Source organism: Xiphias gladius, chromosome 2 (genome assembly GCF_016859285.1).
Source record: "Xiphias gladius isolate SHS-SW01 ecotype Sanya breed wild chromosome 2, ASM1685928v1, whole genome shotgun sequence".
Classification (NCBI taxonomy): domain Eukaryota; kingdom Metazoa; phylum Chordata; class Actinopteri; order Istiophoriformes; family Xiphiidae; genus Xiphias; species Xiphias gladius.
This window is the reverse complement of record NC_053401.1, coordinates 10,391,063-10,413,403: the sequence shown is the minus strand read 5'-3', so window position 1 is coordinate 10,413,403 and position 22,341 is coordinate 10,391,063. Positions and strand designations below refer to the sequence as shown.

The window sequence follows — 22,341 nt, the reverse complement described above, 5'->3', positions numbered from 1 at the left end:
TTGTCACTGTTGCAACAGGCAGCCAAGTTGTCCACAGGTTGATGGATAAATTATAAAGTTTACTTCTGTGTTTAGAGCAGAAGCGACGAAAAGTGGCCTGTTATTGTCTTTAGACTGGGAATGTACATCTAGTTGTTTCGGTCTCTATGTGACAAGCACTGCCTCATTTCATTTGTGTGAAATGGAGACAGTGGACCTAAGTGACTGTGTGTGTGTGTGTGTGTGTGTGTGTGTGTGTGTGCGTGTGCGTGTGTGTGTAAGTCTGTGCTTTGAGAATCGGGGGAGTGTGACGGAGTCCCATTCCTCACCCTGCGTCTCTGTCTCCAGACGCTTGTACACACACATGCACACACACGCACACACAAACACACTGAAACACGCACACACACTAACACACTCACACACACACAACACACACACACAGACACACACACACACACAGCGGCACGCCCCTGTCACCTCTACAAAAGCCCTGTGGTTTGCCTTGTTCAACCAAGCAAGACAAATCCTGCTTAAGACAAACCAGCATGTCCCGAAAGAAAAGGAGAGAAGAGGGACGGAGAGAAGGAGAGAAACTGTCTTCCCCTCTCTTGCTCTCCTCCTTTTCATCTCTCTCTTCTCCTCTCTTCCATTCCAGTGGACAGACAACAATGAAAGCAAAGAATCAAACAGGAGAGAGGAGGAAAAGTCATTCAAAAAGAGTGTGTGTTACAGAACTGTGTGTGTGTATGCATGTGTTAATACAAGGCTGTAGCAGTAGATCTTTCTCTCATACACTCTCCTATAGCCCCAATGGGACCCTCAGCAGAAACACAACCTCTCCAGACCCTCACCTTTGACCTCTGACACGCACACGCACAAAAACCAGGCTCACTGTCTCTCACACAAATCAAATGGAGCTGAGCTGTGCAGAGACGAAGACAGACGCACACAGACACACACACACACACACACACACTGAGTGTCTCTGTCTTGTAAACAGCTTAAACAAAGCCTCTCTAACTGAAGATAAACACATTCTCCTGATCCAATGTGTACCAGAATGGGTAAATGGACCTTTTACGAGGAAAGTTTGTGTGTGTGTGTGTGTGCCCTTACGTCCCAGTCAAAGGTGAAAGGTTTCTTTTTACTGCATTTCTTGCAATGCTCTCCCCGGCTGAAAGCATTTCAAAACATGCTCCTACATCAATTTTGGAGCTCCTGATTGTCTCCGTATGGCGACCAGCAAGGGACAAAAACCTCAAAAACCTGAGCATGCCAGTTTGACGAAACCTACCTTGCTTTCTTCTTTGTTTTCGTGTACAATTTTTGCAAGTTTAGTCTCTGAAACCTCATCATACAACTTCTGTATGATATTGTCCATTGTGCTGCTGTATTTATATGTGTGTAAGAGGTTATATTTGTGTTTGTGTGCTACTCTGGTGGAATGTGTGTTGACCTAGCGACCTAGCCAGACTCCAAGGGCGTTAGCAGTTATACCATTTGGACTCTCCCAATAAATAACCTACACACTCACAAAAATACTGGCAGGTCAGGCAATCTGGGGCCACCTTGACTCACACACACATTCTTTAAAGACACACAGATATAGAATGGGGTTGAGAAGCATGTGTATACATACTAAAGTTCACTGAAGTTTCACTTCCAGAGTTCTAAACTTAAGTTTCATATTGATTTTTTCTTTCCCTCCTTTTTTACAGGACAAAAAATCAAAGTACAAGTGTGTGTGCTGTCCTCCATACCTGTCTGCCTGCCTCATTATTCTGCACGTTCATCAGTGTTCGGGCGTGCTCAGGTGACCCGCGTGGGTAGTTCTTCTCCCTCTCCCTGGCGTCCACAAACTCGCGGGCGAACCGGTAGCCGTAATGCACGTTGTCGCCACAGCCGCCCCACAGCCAATCGCGCGGAAGGTCACGGGGTCGAGCGGCACGGCTGCAGCCGCAGGTGGAGAGCTCGCCCTCGCGGCACGCCCGGCTGATGGCGTTGACCACGCCGGCCGCGCTGATGGCATAGGTGAAGGCTGTTTCCCTGGAGCCTGAAGGAAGAGGAAGAAACAAAAAATAAACTGAACTGAAGGACAGGTTTGAGCATTTAAATTCTCGCACACAGAAGGCTATATTTTGTCACAGTGGCTGTCATCTTAATTTATTCAGGGTTTTGGGGAGTGTGTGTGTGCGCATTCACTGACAGGAAACATGGGTAGCTGCTCAGGTTAACCCCCCCCCCCCCAACACAACCACAGTAAACAGCCCCACACCCAAGTAGACCTAACAATAGACAATAGCTGTGATTTTAGGCTCTAACTCTGTACCTGGTTTAACTCAACAGCTTTAAATACCAGCTCAGTGATCCATAAAACATGTGCAGCATTTGATGAAGTAAACATATCAGTTTCTCCAGAATAATTTGGAAATTTCTGTGTAATTGGTTATATTTGTCCCAGGCCTGGCTAGTCAATCTTTCTGTTTTAGGATCAGTTCATCCAGATTACAAAATAGATTTTCTTTCTTACCTCTAGTTGTATCTAGCGTTCAGATACTTTTGGTATCATGTGTCCTGGCTTTGCAATATCTGTCTTTTACATTTCTGCTTCCATCCCAATACAACTGAGGTAAATGGAATTTCGTTTGTGGTGCTCACAGCAAAGAGAAATTATATTTGAAAGATTCAGACACATCCTTCCAGAAACAATCTTCCTCTTACTCTGTGCCGACTGTTTTCATTGGAACTACTTTCTGCCTAACAAATAGTCCCTATGAAAACTGTTGACTGTGTGTGTGAGTAAAAAGGACACATTTTCAGGAAAGATATGTTGCTGCTAATTGTCATTTTTCAATGGAGTGAGTACCACCATTGTGCTGGGGTAAAGGCAGAAATCTCCGAAATGGTTGTCTCAATTCCTGGACAAAACATTAAACCAAAACATCGGCATAGCTGGATAACCCCAGAGATAAGTGAAGTGATGGGTGGGTGAACTGATCCTTTAAACAGATCACATGTAGGAACAAGATGAGTGGAGCAGGCTTAAGGGGAAAACTTAATCTTACAAACATTTGTCGGGAGCACATCCAATATTTAGGCCACAAATTAGGATGCTATTCATCCCTATCTACCTGCCATCGGCTCGTAATGCTGGTTTATGGAGTTTGACAAAATCCAGCCAGTTTCAAATTTTTAAAAAAATTACAAAAAATAAAATAGAATTTCAGGGATCAGTCTGCTGTTACTCTTTGTAGTTGCTTGGATGCATAGCATTCAACAGACTTGTCCATATTAATGATTTCTATTCACTTCAAAGACTAACGCCACCTAACACCATTTTACACGGTCGAATACACAACGCAACCTGCATGTACTATTTTCTGCATTAACACACAAGCCACTCCGACACACAAGGAAGTAAAGAAGGACAGAGACAACGGCCTGACAGGTAGGAGGTTAAGTGCTGTGAAACTCCATGATTTACATGTGAACAGTCAAGAACTTGGCAGTGCCTCCGGTCCGGGCTGCATTTACATCACAGTGAAATGTTGTTAGTAGTGATTTCAGCGTTTGAGTTTTTATACGATCAGTTTTCTTTTGACACAATGGCAGGGACGGGTTCAGACACCTGCTATGCCGCAGAGAAAACAAATCAGTTGCAGGTCACAGCTCACACACTTTAAGCGAAGTAAAATCCGTAAACGTATAGAAAAAGGAAAAGTGAGGGCATCCAATATGGACCACTCCCTCTCATAATCTCCCTCCATCCCTCATACGTTTTTATGGTCTGTAATGCATTTCTAATGCCACAATATTCCCACAGACAGTTTGTTTATTGCTGTGTGTGTACTCAATAATGTTTTGTAAATCTTAGTAATATATTAGCCTATTAGTGTGTCCTATTTTTAAAAGCAAATTATGGTGTATCCACTGAATTATGATTTTATTGTGTGTTATCATACCCAGGTTATAATGGTAACTTCATCTCCTGGAGTAGGTCAATAAAAATTCCTGTTATAGTCCAGTGGACATACTGTATTATAGAGAAAGCCTATTTTATCTTCTGAATTTTTTTTATTTTTGACTCTCATACTATGGTACCAGGTAATAAAAGCGCTTTGCTGTGTTATTTGTAGCCTATGGTATCAGTCTATAATATATTATAGGATTCCTATGGCCTGGAATCAACACCAGCCAGCCAGACAGGCAGGTATGCATGCAAAGCCGAAGGCGTGTGGGCCATTCATTCAGGTTTTAGGAGCGGTGTCCCTGTCAGGATGGCCGTGCACATTATGCAGCAGGACAAAGAGACAGAGCGAGAGGCCGAGTGGTTTATGGGACTGCGGAGCCGAGACTTCAAATAGCAGGTCCGGATCTGCCGGCTCGGTGTCAGCTCATCAGTGCATTTCAAAAGGGGAGCCGCAGCACAATGGACCGGCTAACACCTCCATATAAACCCGGGGATAGACTGACTGTCAATAGAGAGACAGGCAGAGAGGGACGGAGACAGGGAAAGGGCCGCAAACACCTCGTCCGACTGCCCGCAGCGGATTTGACACTTACTTGTTGATGAGAGGTTTCCCACATCGCCCGCTGGGAATTAGACGCGCAAGAATCTGATCCAGGGCCTGAGCTTACCGGTAGACATTTATCAAAAATGACTGGGGATACACGACGCGCCTCTTGGCAGCCACAGGTCTAGTTCCTGCGCGTTTGAACCCCTGCCTTCCCGCACTGTTTTCCCGTCTTCGTTCTTACGCGCCCGAGTTCATCGTTTCACTGCGCTTGCGTGAGGTGGGAACGACAACTGGGAACTGAGCAAAAACTATGGGCAAAACCAGAATATGAAAAGTTCTGAAAATTTCAAATAATATGCCCAGTTAAATGTTCTAGTCATCTCCTGGCATTTGTTTCATTTAAGAAAAAAAACAAAAACAAACAGCCACTGAAGGCAAACTTAATATAATTTCTGAAAAATCCCGCTTACTTTGGAAAATTCAACAGAAAGACAAAGATGCAAAGAAAGATACTAATGCCAAGTCCTTACATTCCAATAAGACTACACTACAAACTCAGTGTTGGCTATACTTGGGATAGCAAGAGGAAAAAATGTTAGGAAAAGATTAAACATTTGATCAAAAAATCGATAAAATTGTGTGGAAAAAGGCACATCATAATTTTGTAACCCCTAAAACTTAAATCTTTTTTATTCTGGCGATACGCCTGACATACTTAAAGAATACCCTTAACAATTAAATAGCTGAACTGACTGTTGAGTTTCACAGCCACACACCATTAGTCTCTCTGGGATTATTATGTTTTTTCATTGGGTTATACGCCCGCCTCCTGAGAAAATGTACATACTTGACACTGTTTTCACTGAGCCTTTTTACTACACTGATATTCACAATAACGGCCCTTTCAAAATAAGGATATTAATAAGTGCATTAATGCCACCATCTAGTGAGAATGTCATCCGAATATGGGAACTGTCGTGAAATACTGTACATGTCTGGATGCTGTGCTTGCGTTTCAGGGTTTCTGCTGCATATAAGTTTTTCTGTCATTGCTTATTTTATGTTTCAAAATAAAATTAGCAATGTCAGTGGCGCCACTGACATTTCTTTCTGTTTTAACACGTCCTTCTGATTTGATTGAGGGTCATAAATGCGCTGCATGCCAAATAAAGTTAACAGTAGCCTCCGGGCTTTTGCGTGCTCGAGGAAATCACTGTTTTCTTGTTTTCTGGCTTACAAGGAATTGTCTTACAACAGAAAAACTGGCTATACTGACATATAATAATATGCAATCACATAGAATTGATCAGAAACAGCTTCTTCAATCAAACAGTCAACTCACCGATCTGCATGACCCGGCCAAACACAGATGTGTTGTCCACAGTGCTGCAGTTCCACCTCCTCTGTCTGAACTGGTACTGGCACTCCTTGATGCCAGTCTTGGCTCCGTCTCCAATGTAGATCATGTGGTCCTGGTACAGCTGGCAGAGCTTCCTCTGGCCCTGCAGACCGCACAACAGCGGCAGCAAAGGAGAGATTAGCAGAGATTAGTCGGCTAATGGTTTGATACTTTAGTGGTCCCTGTGGGGAAATTCTCAGTTCCTCAGAGTCAGGGTACTGGAGGTACAGAAGAGGAGCTAGTAGGAAGATCAGGTGCTTGGAATGTAACTCTCACTGAATTCAAGTTATGAGAGTGGTTAGAGATGAGTTTACAATATATGAACCTGTACTAAAAATAAGCAAAAGTCTAAAGTAGGCTGTGTTTCCCAGAGACAGGAACTTACCTGAGAGAGTCCAGACAGCTGACTGCAGAGAGGCTGAGCTCCAATGATGTACATCTCTGGCCGCTGGATCGGGGTCAGAGCTAGTGACCTGAGAGACAGAGGCCAGATTAACTCATGATCCAAAGTAATAAACTGAATCTATTAAGCTCGAAGAGAGGTGGCACAGACTGAGGCTCTGCGACGTACGACTCTCTCTCTGAGAGGAGCTCAGCGCTGCAAGAGGACAAAGTTCAGACACGGGTTTTATTAGTACAACCAGCCTATAAAATGTAGATAAATAGGCCCCTCTGGTGAACATCTCTAATGGATAATACATCCTTATGGTTCCTTTCCTTTCCCTTTAATGAAAAAGTAACATAATTAATCATTTTGAGTCATGCTTGCCTTGGAAAAAAAAAAAAACAGAAGGCATGAGAAAATCTGTCCCCAAACACAGAAATTATGAAATTCAACCCTTTGTGTCAAAAAAAGTGCCCTTTCATGGCCTATCTAGAGGCTTTCCAAACGAAGAGGAAGCAAACTGTATGAATATCTTACTGCACTGAGAGCTAGAAGGAGATCAGATCTGTGCCACCAACTTGTCACATGTATTACAATAAATTCATTTGTGAAATTCTGGCACTATTTGGGCAACAGGAGTGTTGTCTTCAAATTGCACTTGGGATGGTCGCGTGTACTACTAAGGGGAAATGACAAACTACGAAACTCAAATCCTATTCTGATTAAACTTGAAAGGAAGGTGAACTCTTCCGACCCGCAACACACCCTCCTCTGCATTACCCCAGGGCAACTCGAAAGGCATATAGCTGCATTTTGTAAGTCAAGAACAAGCGTGGCTAATTGACGGTCCTAAAGGCGCAGCAGCAGGCCACCTTACACTGCCATTTGGGGCTCAGCCAGGGTAAATATTGTGACAGAGCCTTCACATTTGTTCCATCCATTGTTAGTGCTCTACCACACGACTGGAACATCTCGGCACGACGCAAAACGACCCCCCCCCCCAAAAACACACAGACACACACACAAGAGGCAACACAAAGTGAAGCCTTAGCTCAAAATGTGCCAGTTGACATTTTATCAGTAATCTCGATGCAAACAGAAATAGGGGTTATGATGAGAGGCTTAACTTGTCGTGCGTAAAATCAAAAATATGTACGTTTTAAGGGGCTTCGATGCAAAAATAAATACTGTATTATTGTATAAGAGTTGTTTTGACCAACAAAAACAAAAACCTTATTATAAAAATCTGGGGGTTTTTTTTAGCTACTCTCTTAATAGCCACCAAATGGAGGTCATAGTTAATCCACGTTTTATACGATACCAGACCAATAATCTTTCAAAGATCAATGCGCCGCCAGTGATCATTCAGTTACTCACCACCATGAGTTGGCATCCACCACCAGCAGCTGGGAGCTGCAGGCGAGGAAGGCGGCTGCCAGCAGCAGATGTCGGACAGCGCCGGTTCGCCTCCTCCGTACAGGCCTGTTGTCCATGGTCCGCCGCGTCACCGCCTTACAGCCGGTGTTAGGGAAAGCGCTCTGCTGTGGAGACATGGGCAGAGAGTGACGAGGCGTCCTGCACAGCCCCCGCTGGGTCTTTCGGTCTGGACGCAAACCCCGAAAGCTGGCGATGCCGAGTCAGACACACGTGTGTCCTGTTTTGTTTTGTTTTTTGCCCCAATTTTCTTATTTTCTACTTGCGTTTCCCCCCTGCCCTTTCCTTTCTTTAGTCTCTATTATTTAAAAAAAAACAAAACACACAAGTTACATTAAAAATGCTGAAAAAGTCAGCCAAAAAGGGTAGAACTTGTAATCCCCAGGTAGTTTCACTGTGGATGAGAGTCGATGGCTGATCTGAAATTACAGCAGCATGATTCTAGAAGGTCAGAGGCGGCTTGCAAAAAAAAATAAAAAAAAATGTGAGTCCACTCTCCTGGTTTAAACTCCAATTCTAAGACGTGCGTAAAATGGTTTGGTATCAGTTGGGTTTTACGCAAAGAGCGAAGCGATTTCTCCCTCACTCGCCGTCTCTTACTATAATAATACTAATAATAATAATGATAAAATAAAATAAAACAAAGCTACAATGTGAAAAGTGGGCTCCCGTTGTTGGCTTGAGGAAAGATTAACAAGGAGATTAAAACGCTAATTGAGCAGCAAAGCGACTGTTCCTTTCCCTTCCTGTCCCCTCACGGACACTCCACATCTCTCTCTCTCTCGCTCTCTCTGGTAAACACTCCTCCTCTTCTCACCCCCACTTCACCTCTGGACCCCCCCCCCCCCCCCCCCGCCACAGCCACCCACCCACCCACCAACCGCCCTCTCCATCCATCCCACCCTTCCGCGGCTATACATTGCGCACGACCTTGTCCGTGCGCGCGCAGAGCAGATCAACAAATGGATATTGGAAAAGCACAGTCAACATTTAAGATTGCAGGCACCTGCGATGTTGGAGACCATGAGCTCAAAAGGGTTGGAAATGAACAAAACGGAAACCTGGCGGAAAAAAATCATTCATTGTTGTTGATCGGTGAATTGTCCACTCTCGGTTTTGGCCGTTTACTAAAGCTCAACAGTGAAATGTGTGCTTCACATGTCTGTTAATCCATATACAGTCACCGAAGTGGGTAAAACAGGGCCAGGACATTGTGGTAGAGTAGTAAAGAATAACACATAAATGAGCGGAGGAATGAGTCTGGGCCAAGAAAGAGAGAGAAAGAGAGTCCCAAGAATGAGCGATGGAAGTTGAACGTTTCGCAAAACCTCAGTCAGCCTAAAAAAAAAAAAAAAAAAGTTCACGTGCATCAAATTCCTTTTATCAGCTGAAGTGAATAATTTGTTTGAATAAAAGGTGAGCGCTTCAAAATCGCCTAATCCCTTCTTCTTTAGTCTGAGAAAATAAAAGGCGACACACCACTAAACCGCCTCCCTCACACACCCACACACACACTCACGTTTAGGGCAAGGACACACACACACACACACACACACACACACACACACACACACGGGGCGGCCAGGGGTCCTGGAAAGTCCTGGAGTAAAGAAAAGGCGTGTTGAAGCGAGCTCCCCTCAATGCATAACCCGGTCAAAGACAAACCGCGGACGGGTCGGTGGGCGGTGAACCTGCAGCGGAACGGGCTCTTTGATCTGACTCGGTGCTTCTCAAGAGTGCGTCCACCACCAAAGGTGGGCAAAGAAAAGATTAGACCGGGCCCCTGACATTTAGAGAATCTGGTCTCCGAGGTTTTTTTAAAAACACACTCGGTTTTGCTGCGTTCAATCTGTTGAAAAAAAAATCTGAATAATACACTTATAATACACTTAGTATAATAATACACTAATACACTGGCTTTCATTGATCCATATCTTGCGCGCGTAAAAACCTACGGAATGATAAGAAATGTACGCGGGACGTCTGCTTTTTCTCCACATCCCCTCGGTTCACATTTCAATGAGAGGAGGTCTAGCGGTTTTGCTCAAACGCGGACACAGACATGAGTTCAAATACACACATTTCCCCGCCGCCACGGGTCGCTCTGAAAAGGCTCATGCGCGTTTGTCCCAACCGTCTTCTCGTCAGCATTCTTAACGGGGGCGAAAATTTTCTCTCGTGAGCCTGTAGACGAATTTAAATTCTTCTACAAATTCACTCTGGGATTTTCCGCTGGCGTTTTGTCGTGGTGGACAGCGGCAGCGGAGACTCGGATGTCACTCGTCTCTGCATGACAATAGACCCGCAGCAATGCCAGGCAGGGGCCGCACACCTTTCATCTCCCGGGGCCCCCTAAAACTTCCCAACACACACACACACACACACACACAGAGACACGCGCGCACACACACAGACACACAGACACACACACACACACACACACACACACACACACACACACACACACACGGGCGGCCAGGGGTCCTGGAAAGTCCTGGAGTAAAGAAAAGGCGTGTTGAAGCGAGCTCCCTCAATGCATAACCCGGTCAAAGACAAACCGCGGACGGGTCGGTGGGCGGTGAACCTGCAGCGGAACGGGCTCTTTGATCTGACTCGGTGCTTCTCAAGAGTGCGTCCACCACCAAAGGTGGGCAAAGAAAAGATTAGACCGGGCCCCTGACATTTAGAGACTCTGGTCTCCGAGGTTTTTTAAAAACACACTCGGTTTTGCTGCGTTCAATCTGTTGAAAAAAAATCTGAATAATACACTTATAATACACTTAGTATAATAATACACTAATACACTGGCTTTCATTGATCCATATCTTGCGCGCGTAAAAACCTACGGAATGATAAGAAATGTACGCGGGACGTCTGCTTTTTCTCCACATCCCCTCGGTTCACATTTCAATGAGAGGAGGTCTAGCGGTTTTGCTCAAACGCGGACACAGACATGAGTTCAAATACACACATTTCCCCGCCGCCACGGGTCGCTCTGAAAAGGCTCATGCGCGTTTGTCCCAACCGTCTTCTCGTCAGCATTCCTAACGGGGGCGAACATTTTCTCTCGTGAGCCCGTAGACGAATTTAAATTCTTCTACAAATTCACTCTGGGATTTTCCGCTGGCGTTTTGTCGTGGTGGACAGCGGCAGCGGAGACTCGGATGTCACTCGTCTCTGCATGACAATAGACCCGCAGCAATGCCAGGCAGGGGCCGCACACCTTTCATCTCCCGGGGCCCCCTAAAACTTCCCAACACACACACACACACACACACACAGAGACACGCGCGCACACACACACACACACACACACACACACACACACACACACACGGAGCTCCGTGAAGTGATGTTACTGGCTGCCTTCAATATACATCTGATTGATATTCCGCTGTGTAGCGTGTGAGTGGGCGGCTGTTGGGTCAAAGTCAGGTTGAGCGCGATCACAATGCGTAACAGCCCGAAAACTGGCGCGACCCTTACAGTCCGCAAGCCACGGCGAGACTGTATTCGAGGGGCTGTCCGTCTGTTCCTGCCAGTCTCCATATAGATGAGGCACCTTGCGTGGGTTTGTTCCCGTTTATATGCTTATGAGGTTACTATGGCAACAGCGCCCTCATCTGGTTATAAAAAGACACTGATTTATCCAAAACTCCCTGCATCAGCTCCTGCTTTTCAGTGTGTCATGACAAGGGTCCGCTTATTGTGAACGATTTGGATTTTACACCTAGATTGCTATCTCATGACTTACGGCAGTATCGTGCACAGTTTATTCTGGATCTCCGTTGAGGATATATCATACGTGCACGGAGAAAATAATATCCCAACCCAAGACTCTGTGTTTTTTTTTTATGGCTGCACAGTCGTCAAATGGAAATAGGTGTCTTGTGCATCGTTTTGGTGTCTTTGGAAACGCTGGTCCTGTGAGTTTGAGCAAAGGTCTGGCTGCACAGCGTGGCTTCGTACCCAACGGCCGGCCCAATGGGGGCAGTGAGGTGGCATGGGGTTTTTTTTTAACGTGCCGCACCTGCGCTGCTGCGGCTGTGCACAAACACGAATGCGGCGAAGCCGCGCACACTCCCTGACCGCACTTGCTGCTTGTCCCTCCCCTGTCGCTCTGCCCGAGCTCTCAGCAGCATGAAAGGCCGGGACAAGGCAATGACTCAGGATAATGACAGACCAATCAGCACCTGCCCAGCTGTTAATGTTCAGTCTGTATGTGACATTACAGCGCCATCTACTGTTGTGCTACCCCGCAACGTCTGCTTTGATATAGGTGCTAATGGGGACGCTGAAATTCTGGTATTAAAATGACCAAGTCTGGGTCCTCTGGCTCTTGAACTTATGAAGGGTAGCGGTTAGAGAGAGGTTTTCCTGTATTCTTAGGCATTAAAACTCTTTTACATTTTCACAGAAAACAGGAAATGAATTTTGGTTGAGACCTGTGAGAACCAAATTGAAAAAAAAGTCCTCCTCCTCCTGAGATCTTTGCTAATTAAAACACTGTGGTTGACTCGTCCTTGGGGAACCAAAGAGAAACGGGCCAGCAGCTTATTCTGGGACATGACCTAGAGCTTCAGAAATACTGGACTGAAGCAGCCACGCTGGTCTTTGATGTAGTAGCAGTGGCGTTAACTGCTCACTTGTGATGTGCTTGTTGAAACACAAGGAGGAGCAGTTCGGCCTCAGTACACACTGCAAGCCCGAGGAAAGCCGGTAAAATGAGGCAGGGAGGGTTGAGGCCGTGGAGACAAAACTTGGGCCGAGTGAGATAAAGAAAGAAAGAGGAAGGAGGGGAAACCGAGAGAGTGAAAGAGAGAGGGAGTGTCCAAGTAATGGATACACAGAGAGAGAGACAGAGAGAGAGAGAGAGAGAGAGCGAGGACTTGTCCCTAGAGGATATGAGCAATAGTCATGCAACAGGGAGCAATGCCTGAAAAAGTCGGCAGCTCCTTTCTGGATTAACAGCAGCCCCTCTTTTTGTTGCCTTCAGTGCCAGACTACAGCAAGAGAGCCAGCCAGCTCTCTCCTGCAGGGAAGCCAGCTGCAGTCGACTGATGAAGCCTGAGCTGATCCCCTGGAAGCTGCTCCTGCCAAAAATGCTAATCACCAATTTTTTAGAAAATGCATGTCACTTAAAATTGATCATCCTCTAGTTAAAAATAATCCTCCGAGTGTATGGAGGTTGTCAGGGCAGAACTGAAAAGAGAGGGTACATGTGACACACTAGATAACTGACGGGATATTCAGTGTTTGTCCCAACTCGATGAAACATAGGCGTTAGCAGCCTCTTACCATCAGGTAAGACACTTTTAACCCTTTTCAGGGTCCGGCTTATGGTAGATGTTATAAGAAGCATGCAAGCCGTGTCCCAGTCCATGAACTCATTTCTCCAACGGATGTGGTGCATAAAGGTGTGTCCCTCACAGGACTAGTAGACCAGGCTCAACCTGAGCGTCTCCCCTTGAGAAGACGGCCTGTCCTCTCGTGGTCCGAAAGTAACAGTGTATTCAGGCAGTCCTCTTCGACTTCTTAGCAGAAATTTTTCTAGGGTCTCACAGTTCAGTTGCACTCAAACAGGGATGGAGGAAGTATTCAGATCTTTTACTAAAGCACAAGTAGCAATACTGCGATATAAAAAGACTCCTTTACAAGTCAAGGCCCTTCACTGAAAATGTCAAGTACAAGTATTATAAGCAAAATTTACGTACAGATCAAAAGTGAAAGTACTTATCATTCAGAAAAAATGGCCCCTGTTACTGTTATACAATTATATATATTATACAATTATATATATAGTATTGTATTATTATTATTGATTTGTGAGTACAATGTTATTGTAGTCGGTCGAGATGGAGCTGATACTTACTATTTTATATACTGTTGGTTAGTTTAATATATGAGAGTGCACTGTAATTTAAAAGCTTCTCATATGTTTTGTATAAAAAAAACCTAGATCAGCAAAGTAACTATACCATTCATATGAATGTCATGTAAAAAGTACAATATTTGCCTCTGAAACGTTCTGGAGTAGAAGTATGAAGCAGCATGAAATAGATAGTAAACTGTAAGTGCCTCAGATTTGTTCTTGAGTACTTGAGTAAATGTACTTGGTTACATTCCATCATTGCCAACAAACTGTAAATATGTATATATGTATCTCACAATGCAGCCTGAGTTGTGATGTTCCAATAGAAATGCATGATGAAAAGCTGGCAGCCTCAACATCTTTCTAGCATCCGACACACAAACAAGTTTCCCTCTTTGCTCTGCTGCCTCCACCAGGGGGGTCAAAGGTCCGGCACACCTGCCGAACACTGACCCTGGATCCCGCAGGGACTCAGAGTTTTGCTTCAGGACACTTTAGCGGGGCAGATGATACCGATACTGTCCCCGACTAAAAACTAGATCCATAAACTTTACCACTCTACAAAAGCACCCAGAGCACATTCTAACCACTTAATAATGGTTTTACAGTCGTTTTATTTCTTAAAAGGATTCTTGAATTTTTTTTGCGTGTTTTACCTACTCTTTCTGTTGTCATATTACTGGGTGGCAGCAACCAATACATTTTAATGTCAGCCCTCTCTTATCTTACCCTCTATTCCAAGCTCTTGTCGTTTTTCTTTTGATGATATAAAAAAACAAGGCAGATCAGATATGGGAATATATGCCAATTTTGTGCACACATGGACACATTTGTGAGAACCAAAGAGCTTAAACTACAAATGCAACCACACCAAACCCACGGGATAATGAAACTACCTGCTCCACTTACTGTATCTATGCCTCTCCTTCATTCTGTCTCTCAGTCGCTCTATCTCTTTCTCCCTTTGTCTCTCTTTCCTCATTTTTGTTCCTCTTTCATAAACACACATATGCAATCAGACACACACACACACACACACACACACACACACACACACACACACACACACACACACATGTGCGTGCAGAAACAAACTGCCAAATCCAGTTGGCTGCGGGGAAATTTACTGCTTATATCATCCTCGTACACACACACACACACACACACACGCACACGCACACACACACACACCCCAGGGGAAATGCAGTGGGACTTGGAAGCAGCTGAGAGGAGCTTTGGAGAGACCTTGGGCTTCATATCTGTCTCTTTGTTTTTGCAGTTTACATGTGTGGTTGCTTGTATGATGGCCTGTGGAAACCCATCCTCTTTTGCTCTGATTTTTATCAGTCATCACTCTTTTCCTCCTCTCCTACCCCCCTTTTCTCTTTGTGCATCTCCCTTCTTCGTCACGCTTGCTCTACCCTCTCCTCCTTCACCCACTCCATCTCTCGCCCCCCGTCTCTGTCCATCTCCTCCCTCCTTCCCTCCATCCATCCTTCTGTCAGCTGGCAGAAGATGAGTCATGCCTCTAGCTCGGAGGCTAAAACTCTCCCTCTAAATATATCTTCTCTATACTTCTCCGCCCCACTCTTTCTACATCTCTTTCTCCCTCCCTTCTCACACTTCTCTCTACTCTTTATCACCATCTGTTTCTCTGCATCTCTCTGCTTTGTTGTGTTGCTCCAATACCAAGCTCCTTCCTCCTTCCTTTCTTAATATCTGTCATGCTTTTCTGTTTCTCTCTGTCAGTCTGAAAGTCAGCTTCATCAGCTGTTTATAATTCTCTCCATTCTCCTTCTCTTTCTCTGTCTCCACACAGTGCACCCAGGCACCCGTAAAAAGCTGTTCTCATGCTCCCTTGTCTCTTAACTGTGATGATGTGAGCACACATACTCTCATTTCTACTTCCATTTGTTGTATATACAGTAACTTGTAAAATGTGTACTTGTTCATAGAATTCACAGTTTGTCTTTGTGTGTCCTTTTGCACGACGTCTCCACCTGAACAATTTTTACTGGCTTTCGTGGAATGAAGACATATACAAATACTATCTATTTGTTATCCAGGTCTTGTCTGTATATAGTAGCTACATACAGTATTTAGGCTTTCTCATCTTAGCTTGTTATACTTCCATATGTACATCTTCCTGTAAACCGGTCCTCTGCACTGTAAATAAGTATTTCGAGAGCAAACTGATAACCTGAAATTCCTTGTGTTTTTCAACATTCTTGGTCGGTGAAATTGATTCTGATTCTGAAATAGGCGTCATATGTGAAGTACAGCAACTAATTTTACACATCTATGATGTAAAAGCATGGTCTATTTGTCCAATTTAGGTTATTTTGATGAGGTAATTCAGAATTAAGTATGGCTTTTGCTAAAAACACGGCTACTAAAAATAAACTACTATGACTTGCAGACTGTGTGAGGTTAATGCAATTTCACTGTAACACATATCATTTAAAATGCAACGCAAAACTACATTCAATCCCACCTTCGATTACATGGTAGATAATGTAGAGGTTATCTTATAAACCTGTAATTAGTCTATTTTCAGCCAAGGAAAAATGAGCACCCTATGTAGTCAATAGCAAAGGGCTAATCTAATGCCAGTTAGACATAAAATGTTTATTGGTGACACGCTAAAATGAACTGTAACAGGAGCACAAGTAGAGAACAATCATAGTCAGTGAACTGACTCAGTAATGTCATCGGTTACACAGCAGTATGGACCTAAAGTATGTTAAAACTACCACACACTATCCACCATAATCTACTGGTCTACTGGTTGTTTCATTCGTAACTGTGTGGTTTCTTCTTTGAAAAAAAGTTTCACAATCTTGCTTTACATACAGCAACATTTACAGACAACCTAACTGAAAACCATGACAACATATCAAATGGACCTTCCGGGTGAGACTGTTTTTTCATTTGCTGTTGTCAAGGTGAAGAAGGAAGTTCCAGTCTCAAGTTTTAAGCCAGCATGGGCAAAAAAGTTCTTCCGGTGCTTGGAAAAATGGAAATTTAAACATCTAAAAATCCCATGACAGCTGGACAAACTCTATCTGCTGAGGAAGGACATGTGATATGTTTAAAAGGCCCAGGCAGCTACTAAATGAACTTTATAGCTAGATTATTTTTTCAATTGAAAATTCTCAATGATGACACAAGCCGACCACTATTTTTAGTGCTACTAGTAGCTAGTGGTTGTAGTGTCCGACTTCACATGATATGATATTGCATTTTGTTTGGCTTTAGCTTGTTGCAGCAGATTGTAAGGTGCAGGTGCAGGTGCAGCTGATAAAGTTCTGTCGCATACAACCAAGTTGCATGTGCCACGTCAGCCTTAAGTTTCTGAAATGTTGACATGTTATGTTGTAACCAGCTGGCCTCATTTGGCACTGGACTGGAACCCATGGAGAGGCTGAATCTCTGATCAGGAAGCGGTGGGAGAAGCTACTGTGGCTGGGCCAGAACCCCTGATTTCCCGCCTGGTGCCCTGGAGCTCTGGTAAATCTGCACACGCAGACTTATACTAACTCACACAGACAGATGCTACACACAACTACGATATGCAGCAGTGCAAGTCTCAGCTGGTCTGGCCTGATTTATAGCTCGCCTCTGATTTGATTCATCTGGCCTATAAATCCCCGGGAAGCCTTGTTCTGTGTCAGGTCAGAAAACACACACATACACAGACACACACACACACACACACACACACACACAGACAGTGGTGCACACAAACTTTTATAGGCATGTCTTTTTGGTGCTCGCTCTATTTCCCCAACTGTTGGTGATTTTTTTTTTTTTTTTTTACCATTGAGTGTTAACTTTTAACTACATAATCCATCCTTACCAGTCACTCCATCTTCCTAAATCTCTCCTTTTTCATTCTATCCTCTATTCTCTCCCTCCTCCCTTCTTTGTCCCCAATTCTTTGTCATAAACTCAATGTTGTAATGTTTAATTCAGACACAAACAATGTATTTACTTAAGGATGAATAATTTACAGATTGGTGAACCACACACAAACACACACACTGGGTGTTGTGGAGGCGATGAAACTCTAATATCTACTGTATGTAGAAAAAGAGAGGAGTCTCTGCAATTTATATCTAATTTATTTGTTATGAAATTTTTGTTTTGAAAGTCTTCCTTTGCCAAACTAATTTTATGTGGATAGAAGTATTGAAATGATTTGGTTCAAGCTTCTCCTAGTGCTTTAATAGCCAGGAGTGGCAGATGAAGACGCCTGAAAACTCAAAGGATCACACAAATTTGACATCAATAAAATGCGATGGATCTAAATTTGGGCTTAAGTGTCCATGATTATTTAAAATTTTCTCTGATGTGGGAGTACACCTGATGAGCATCTGATGAGTAAAAAAAATATTTGAACGACTCGTTCAGTCACTGATGAGTCATCTTTGTCCTGATGCTTTTATTCATTTGCTGCTGTCTATGGAGACACTTTGCATTTCACTCAGTTTTGTTGATATTTCCCTTATATTGAGTGGGAGATGTCTCATCTTTGTGGATATCTTGACTTGGACTAAATCTTGGGCACTGGTCTTGCCAAAAAGTCCAGTTGATTTTGAAAATCCACCACTTGCTCTTTACATTTATCCCTGAAGGTAGCAGGAAAAACAACAGAAGCTAAAGATGGTTCCTGAGGGAAGACATATAATCTTCTCTCTATAAACTTCTAATAAACCCTTTCTGTTTGAAATTGGTGAAAATCCGGATCAGCTTCAACAGCCAATATGAGAGACTTTTGGAACAGTGAATGTTATCTATGGCTCTGATAGACAATTGAGATGGAGAAAGGCTCTTGAACATGCTAAGACATCTCCCAAGTTGGAGAGTTATGTTCTCTTGTTCCCGCCTACAAACCTCTTAAAATGGATTTCCATTTTAGCTTTAAGGTTGGACAAATCAACTTATTCCGTTCTGTCGGATAATATCACATGTATAGTCTTTATTTTCATCTAAGCTATATGATGTTTCCACTGACTGAATAATTTAAACCCCTACTACTTTTCTTTGGCTTTCACCATTTCATTGCATAGGTAACTCCAAAATAACAGTGAAAACCTATTGAATAGGTGCTTGGATTATGCTTCATCTCGGGAGAGGACTCTGTTGTTGTGTCCTTCATACTTGACTGCTCTTGGCCTCACACTTGCCTTGAACACAGTTGAAGTGATCTTACCTCCGACTCTGGTGATGGCACGTGTATGTCCACATCAAAAAAGCTGCCTAGTGCAATTTCTAAGACTGAAAATTAACTGCTTCCCACCTTCATGGCTCCCCGCACAAACACAAACAGAGAGACAGAGTAAAAACCAGGCGGATAAACACACACACACACCTACACACACATCCAAAGACTAATATGCAGCCTATTCATGCCAACAGATGACAGAGTGCATAGAGGAAATGCCAAAATGCTGACTACTGAGGGAGAGAGAGCACACGGCTGAAAAATCTCCTATGTCAGACTGCAGAGCTGGCAGAAAAGAAAAGCATTGTTGAGGACACACACACACACACACACACACACACACACACACACACACACACACACACACACACACACACTCACCTAGGCAGCCTGTGTGGTACAGAGACTGGAGCAGGGTGGCAGTGCATAACACACACACACACACACACATAGGTACACACACACATACACACTGCCTGTGAGGCATTGTGGCGAGAAGGGAGCACAGACGAGATGTCAGAGAGGGAAAAGAAAGTGAACAAAAAGGAAGAAAGAGAAGGAGATAGAGAGAGGGATAAACGGGAGAGAGGGATGCATAGAAAAAATAAGGCTTGCACCTCCTGGCAATGACCCTCTGTTGTCTCACTATGTGCGCATCTGCTCTCCTCCTTCTCCCTTTTTTCACTCCCATCATCTACCTTGTTTTTACCCACTCCCCTTGCACCTCTCACCTGTCTTTTCCGTATTTAATGCCAACTAATACCTCACTGCCCATTGTCGTTGCCATCATATTCATCGTTGTCCTGACTCCTGATTGCCACCCCCACCTCTAGTTGGTGGAAAATTTACCATCATAAGGGGTTGAATTTAAAAAAACAAAACAAAACAAAACAAAAAAATGGAAGAGAAAGAATCAGAGTCCGTGTGCCTGGTCACAGCAGACAGTAGCAGAGGAAAATTCCTTGTGAAACGGGTGGTGCTGGAGGCTTGTTGACATATTAACTACTTGCAGGGCTAGTTGGCAAGCTAACCTGTAACATGTTAACTAGATGGGTGCCAACCACAACAGCCTGCCAAGCTAACTGGCTTGCTAACTTCCAGTTACAAACATTTTTTTAGGCAACAGTTTCTGTCTCATAACTAGTTGTCTGTTTATATTCTTGCAGAGCTGGATTATTTAAAAACTGAAAAACTTATTAACTGTTCTGAACAGTTAATAGGATAGCTACTTCCTGCAAAAGATAGTCGCAGGAAGATTTATGTTGCGTCCACGAGCGAATCCACTAAACTGCAGCGATTCCATTTAAGTTATTTGATGTTTTATTTTTTGGCAACAAAGGTCCCCAGCTGGAACTGAACCGAGGACAGAGGGAGCCAGTGAAAGTCTGTCAAACGAGCAGAAGAGCTTTGGGGGCAGGTATATAAGAGACACACACACATACCATGTTTCAATACTGCACAGGTGAAGCCCCGGTGAAGCAAGGAAACACCTGAGGGAACATAAAAGATTCATCACTTACAGTATACAGTGTGCAGGTGTGTGCACATGTGCGTGCACGCGCGCACACACACACACACACACACACACACACACACACGAAGGTTTCATGTATCTCAGGGCACTCAGCGCATTGTTACTGTCTGCGTTCTATTTCGTATGTTGGTGTGTGCATGTGTGTGTATGGGGGACGAGGAGAATCTACAGAGTCATGGTAATATCCATTCAGGACGGTGTCGGCTTTCAGGGGGACGTGTTGACACACGCCCACGTAACCTTGGCAACCAGCAATTGCTGCGGGTGCAGATGAAGCATGTTGTCGAGGCGAGCAATTATCCAGTAAGAGCCCTCCCCTGAATCATCAAATACAGACACATAAAGTCACACAAACACACACACACACACCAGCACATGATGGCTCACATGAGGAGTAGAATCTTAGGAGAGGTTCTAGAACACTTCGGGGAGATCTCACACACACACACACACACACACACACACACACACACACACACACACACACACACACCTGCATGCCAAATCTGACTCTTGGCATCATTTCAACATTTCTTCTTCTTCTTTCTTCCATTTTTCTAACCTCCATTTTAATATTCAGACTCCCATTTAACAGCATGTGGGCATGTGGCTGCCCCTCTGTTTCTCTCTCTTCATCCCTACTGATACATCCTCTAAAAATACTCTTCCTCCCTTTTCCTCTGACCCATTCCTTATTTTTCTCCTCTCTCACTTTTCCTCTCCCTGCCCTCATCTATCCATCCCTTGCTTTCTCCTCTCTCGCTCAGTGTGAGTGCTAGCTAGGGCCCAGCGGGTTTTCTAAGAGAGGTGTGACACACCACAGCAATGCGCGTGTACACACACACACACACACACACACACACACACACACACACACACACACACACACACACACACACACACACACACACACACACACACACACACACACACACACACACGCAGCTAGGATATGAGGCAGACAGAGGGAGACAGAAAAACAGAAAAAAAATGCATGCTGAGCAAGTACACACACACACACACACACACACATACATACACACACAGGCAGGTCATGCAGAGAGAGACTCAGCCACTGCTGCTGAAGAGAAAGCCTGTGGCATATAGACGCGCCTCGCTCCTCCTCCTTTTCTATTTATTCCTTTCTCCTCTACCTTGTCATCCTTTCTTTTACCTTCCTTTCCTGTAATCGTCTTGCTGTACAGATTGAAAATAGCAAATGGTAGAGTCAGCTGAGTGACTGACTAATGACACAAACACACACTTACACACACGCACTTCTGGTATTAAAACGTTGGCTAATAACCTCCTACACAACGCAGTCTGGCTGGCAGTCTTAAAGCCACATTGGCGGGGTTTTATTTTCCGTTTTGAACCCAACAAACATACATTTGTCAAGACAACTACTCCACAGCCAAGTATCGTTGTACAGTTTGGTTTAACAGAACATTTGGGCAAAGCAAACCACATTATGGTTTATGACCAAACTAATTTTGTCTGCACCCCTGTCATTTAGCTAGTGTTAATCTACCACTCTGTTTAAAACTCAAAGTGTTTGCACTGTCATTATAAAACTTGGTATTCATGTCAGTATCTCTATTTTGAAAATGCATGACACACTCTGTGCTCGGGTACCAAGGACGTATGTGTTGGCAGCCTCAAGGGACAGTGCAGTTAACTGCTTTGTTTTTGCCCTTGATGAAGTTACAGGATGTAAGGTAAAAGGAGAGGGGGGACATTTAAAATAGTCACCAGAAGGTTTGGTTGATTTTGAATATTTTGTTAAGCATTAAAATTTGTCTTACTTACAGATATAGCTTTCCCCATTCTGACCCATTTGGGGAGAGGATTTTAAGATGACCTGAATAAAAATTGTGCTATTATAAGAGTCTATAAATAGACCTTAAAGTCGTAATTAAATTAAGAATTGTTTAAATTGATTAAAAATAACCTGTAAGAACTTTACAAAAGACTGGGAGAACTCCACTTAA

At 43.9% G+C, this 22,341-nt stretch overlaps 1 protein-coding gene across 2 annotated transcripts in view; it reads right to left on the bottom strand.

Moving 5' to 3' along the window:
- Positions 1–22,341, bottom strand: part of wnt5b (wingless-type MMTV integration site family, member 5b) — a 79,069-nt gene that overhangs the window by 6,014 nt on the left and 50,714 nt on the right. The window contains exons 3-6 of one of the 2 annotated variants that reach the window (XM_040145902.1): positions 7,661–7,824; positions 6,284–6,371; positions 5,842–6,001; positions 1,743–2,035 (exon numbers count right to left, since the gene is read on the bottom strand). In XM_040145902.1, the coding sequence (XP_040001836.1) occupies positions 1,743–2,035; positions 5,842–6,001; positions 6,284–6,371; positions 7,661–7,776 (657 nt within the window). In that variant the 5' untranslated portion in view covers positions 7,777–7,824. Of the gene's footprint in view, positions 1–1,742; positions 2,036–5,841; positions 6,002–6,283; positions 6,372–7,660; positions 7,837–22,341 lie in introns of those variants that run through there. The other variant, XM_040145894.1, reaches the window with a different exon arrangement.